General features: G+C 37.5%; 1 protein-coding gene across 1 annotated transcript; it reads right to left on the bottom strand.

Annotated features, from left to right (window-relative positions):
• Positions 1-2,982: 2,982 nt before the first annotated feature.
• On the bottom strand, positions 2,983-3,933 carry LOC144254490 (olfactory receptor 56A4-like). Its single transcript, XM_077797729.1, has one exon. It carries the CDS (start codon positions 3,919-3,921, stop codon positions 2,983-2,985), a length of 939 nt encoding a protein of 312 aa, XP_077653855.1. The 5' UTR covers positions 3,922-3,933.
• Between the last annotated feature and the right edge of the window lie 528 nt (positions 3,934-4,461).

Here is a 4,461-nt window from a genome sequence, read left to right as displayed (position 1 = left end):
AAAGTGTGTTCCTACTTATAATTTAGAAGCATGTTTTAGACTCTGGTTGAGAAACTCTTCATAAATTAGGTCATCCAGCACATTGAAAAATCAGGAAAAACTGCTTATTAATAGAGGAGTTATCATCCTTCTTAAATGAGAATACTAACTCAGATTGAGATCTGTGAGTCAAAAGTCACACATCTTATAAATGGCCAAACTGATGTCTCAGGGGTTTAAATAAATCAGTCTCATTTCAAGGTAAGCAGATTTAGCAGGTGCAGTGGCACACATCTGTAATTCCAGTGACTCAGGAGACTGAGTCATGGCCAAGTTGGAGGCCAACCTCAGCAACTTAGTGAGACTCTAACTTAAAATTAAAAAAAAAAAACTGGTCATGTAGATAGTGGTAAATTACTTCTGGCTTCTATCCCAAGTAGAAAAAAAAAATATATATATATATATATATATATAGTGCCAAAATAAGAACCTTTAGATTTTATGGTATTCAAGTTTGCATTGAACTGTGAGTTATATGCAGCTTTTTTTAAGTGTTTTGGAAAATATATTAATGACTTGGTTCTCTGAGCCATTTTCAAAGAAAACAAGAAACAAACTGTGATGTTTTATTAACTTTTATTCAACAAATATAACAATATGTAAAGCGCTATATTAGCAATTCTACAAATTGAAAAGATGGGATTTTAATTCTCTGTGGGTGTTTACTGGACCAGATTCATAGAAGTTTACAATCTAATATCTGAGAGATGAACATATACTCATGACTCAAGATGGCCAGATCAATTCCATTGGGGTGAATAAAATAAGGCACTGTAGAGTAAGTAGAATCTAAACTGAGACTGTAGAATGGGCTCAGTTTGTCAAACAAAGATATTAGTGTTAAATTTTCTGTGTGGAAAAGGCTACTTTAAAAATATATATACCAGCAAGTATGGAGCATAATCTAGAAAAGCACGAGTTAGGAGCTGGCAGATGAACAAGTGAAAGGAAGAGTGCTTGAAAAGTATTGTGTTTTGATTGGGCTCTGTCTTAGGAGTTGCAAAAAAGAAAATGGAGATTAAAGATATTATTTTGATGAAAGGCAACATCATAGGAATGATAAATTACTTTATAAGTCCTCCAAGAAATGTTGGGTCAACCCAGATCAGCTAAGTTGGAAAGCATTCTCAAACGACTCATAAAATACTATATATGAAGCCCTCAATTACTATCCCAAAAGGGACCTGGTTACTAATGTAAATTAATACCAGGAAATATCAATCAATCACCACCAATCAATCAGTCACAATCACTTTCAGAGCATGATTGGGATGAGAACTCTAAAGAGTTAAAAACATTTGTTCTCGTTTAGCCACCCAATAATTCAAATGCCTGCATTCTATAGAAAACTACACTGGCCCCAGGACAAGATATGAAGATTGACACAACAGGGCTTCAAATAGGATGAGGAGTACAATTTAAGGTATATCTAAGAAATGAAGGAAAGGATGGGAATGTAGATGGTACCTGAAATCTGAGTGAGAAACCAGGTAAGACAGTATGAAATTAGACACTGATAACTGGGTGGGGAGAGAACATAATATTTCACTTAAAATAAGACACACTCCAGTCAAAATAGCAATTATCAAGAATGAAAATAATAATAAATGTTGGAGAGGATATGGGGAAAAATTTACACTCATACATTGTTGGCAGGACTGCAAATTAGTACAACCACTCTGAAAAGCAGCACAATAGCCAAACTATGGATGCAACCTAGGTTTCCTTCAACAGATGAATGGATACAGAAAAATGTGGCATATATACACAAGGGAATATTACTCAGTCGTAATGAAGAAGAATGAAATTATGCCATTTGCCAGCAAATGAATGGAACTGGAGGATATAATGCAAAGTGAAATAAGCCAGTTCTGAAAGGCAATGTTCAAGTGTTGTCTCTGATATGCAGAAGCTAATCCAAAATAAGGTGAGAGGGAAAGAGAAAAGATAAAAAGAGACAGAAATCTTTCATCAAAATAGAAGAAATATCAGTAGAGTAGACAAACAGGATTGAGGAGGAGGAGGAGGAAAGAAATACAGGAAAAGGGAAGAAGAATGGAATGAATTTGACCGAAATTTCATGTGTACATACATGAGTACATCACAGCGAATCCCACGAACAAGTATACCCACGAAACACTAATTTTTAAAAATACTATAAATAAATTCCAAAAAGATCATTAGAACTAGAGGGAGAGAAGAATGGAAAGGAGGAGCTGGAGGTGCTATGGAATGAATTAGAGAAAATTATATTCCATGCTTTTGTGATTATATCAAAATGTACCCTAATGTTATCTATAACTAAAAGGAATCATTTAAAAATATATTTAAAAATGTATGCTTGCAAATATAAATCATCCTAGAATTTAACAAAATTTATTACAAATAAGGAAAAAACTACAGAAAATTTTTACAGCAGAGAAGTGGCTTTAAGTATAAATGATAATGATTTCTATCAGGGAGAAAAGAAGCAGTGTATGACACATGCCACTCACTCTACATCAGACCAAAGTTCTCGAATCAACTTCTGTAGCTCCACAAGAGACTCACTGATGGCACAAACCAGGTTCAGCCATATCAAGGAGAATAAAGAGATCTAACACAAATGAGTTAAACAATTTAGGAAACTGAAGAGCATTTACAACTATTGGAATAACATTTCTACTTTATTTGACAACCATATCACTCAAAGTTCCTGAAGTTATGGATTGATAAGTCCCTTTCAATTGATATGGCCAGAAAAAACTTACAAGTTATACAAAAGGCAAAAGTTAAGCTTCTAGTCAGTGTAACAGAAAACAGGCATCAATATATGAATATCCCATAGTCAGCATTGAGCAAAGCAAAATACAAACTTACTCTTACATGAAATATTTAAATTTCCTATGCATTGTGAAAATTGTCAATTTCTGTTTCCAAGGTCACGTCTCACTCATTTCCTTCTTACAATCTTCTCAGCAGTTTCTGGATTCCTTGCTTGATTTCCTTGGTCCTTACACCATAAACAATGGGGTTCAGCGCAGGGGGAATGAGGTGGTGCAGGATGTTGAGAAGGATGGGGACATCAGGGGGAATTCTCTCCCTGGCCAGGTTAGTGATGACCAGAACTAGCAGCACTGTGCTGAAGAAGAGAATGAGGATGAAGTGGGACCCACATGTGCTCAGGGCCTTGGCCACAGCACCCTCAGCCTTGATCCTTAGCACAACTTTCAAGATAAAGGAGTAAGAGAGAACAATAAGGATGAGGTCAGAACCCAGCAGTGTCCAGCCTATCACAAACTGGTAGAGCTGGTTTAAGGTGATGTCATCACATGACAGTTTGGACACAGACATGTTAGTGCAGATACAGTTATTGATAATTCTTACACAGTATCTCAATTGGGAAGAAAGTATGGGGATAGGCATAGTAAGAAGAACATTCCGGGCCATGATAAAGATAGCAGCCCTGACCACAAACTGGCCAGTGATGATGGAAGGGTACCGCAGTGGATGGCAGATGGCCACATAGCGGTCATAGGCCATCACCATGAAAGTGCAGGACTCCATGGGGAGAAAACTGTTCATGATGAACATCTGGAGGAAGCAGGCAGAGAAGCTGATGGATCTGAGGTCAAACCAGAAGATGGCCAGGACCTTGGGGATGACAGTGAGGCAAAGCACAATGTCCAGCAGGGAGAGGAGGCTGAGCAGGTAGTACATGGGCTCATGCAGGGAAGCCTCCAGCCAGATGATGGTGAGGAGGGTGGTGTTGGCCCCCATGGCCAAGAGGAAGAGGAGGCTGAGGGGCACAGACAGCCAGTGCTGCCAACTCTGGTAGTTTGGGAAGCAGATGAGGAGGAATTCAGAGATCAGTACAGTGGAGAAGTTGCTTTGTTGTGCCATATGCTGTGTTCTCGTCAGGACTGACATTTCAGAAAACCTTGATGGACAAAACAGGAATAAATCCATCTACACAATATGAATACCCACAGAAAGAAGTAACTCATTTTCCAAAGAATCATTTAAAAATAGTAACAGCTAAGTATCTAGCATTCTAACCTAGATACTTAACTGTTAAACACCCTGTAATTAGAATGGACAGAAAAAAAATTATATTTCTTTGTTTGCCTGAGATAATCCCTTTTGATACTACTTTTAAGTTTTGTGCCCAATTTGGTTGATAAATTATGTAATCAACCTCCTTATAAGACAATATCACTGTTATCCCAGTTTTACAGATGAAGAAATAAAGGCAGAGGTAAGCAAAGTCACTCATGGTGAAACCATGACTTGAAACCATGAAATCTGGATCTTACAGCCACTACCTTTTTCTGCTACTATAAAAACATATGTGAAACTACTTATGCAGGCCCAGCTAGTAAAGTAGACCCCAAACCAATGTTGGTCTCTGTCCTTCATCCAAGAGACGATATCACAGACAAA

The sequence above is a fragment of the Urocitellus parryii genome, chromosome 4, assembly GCF_045843805.1.
Source record: "Urocitellus parryii isolate mUroPar1 chromosome 4, mUroPar1.hap1, whole genome shotgun sequence".
In the NCBI taxonomy this organism is placed as follows: Eukaryota; Metazoa; Chordata; class Mammalia; order Rodentia; family Sciuridae; genus Urocitellus; species Urocitellus parryii.
The sequence above is the reverse complement of the archived record's forward strand: the minus strand, read 5'-3'. Positions and strand labels throughout refer to the sequence as shown.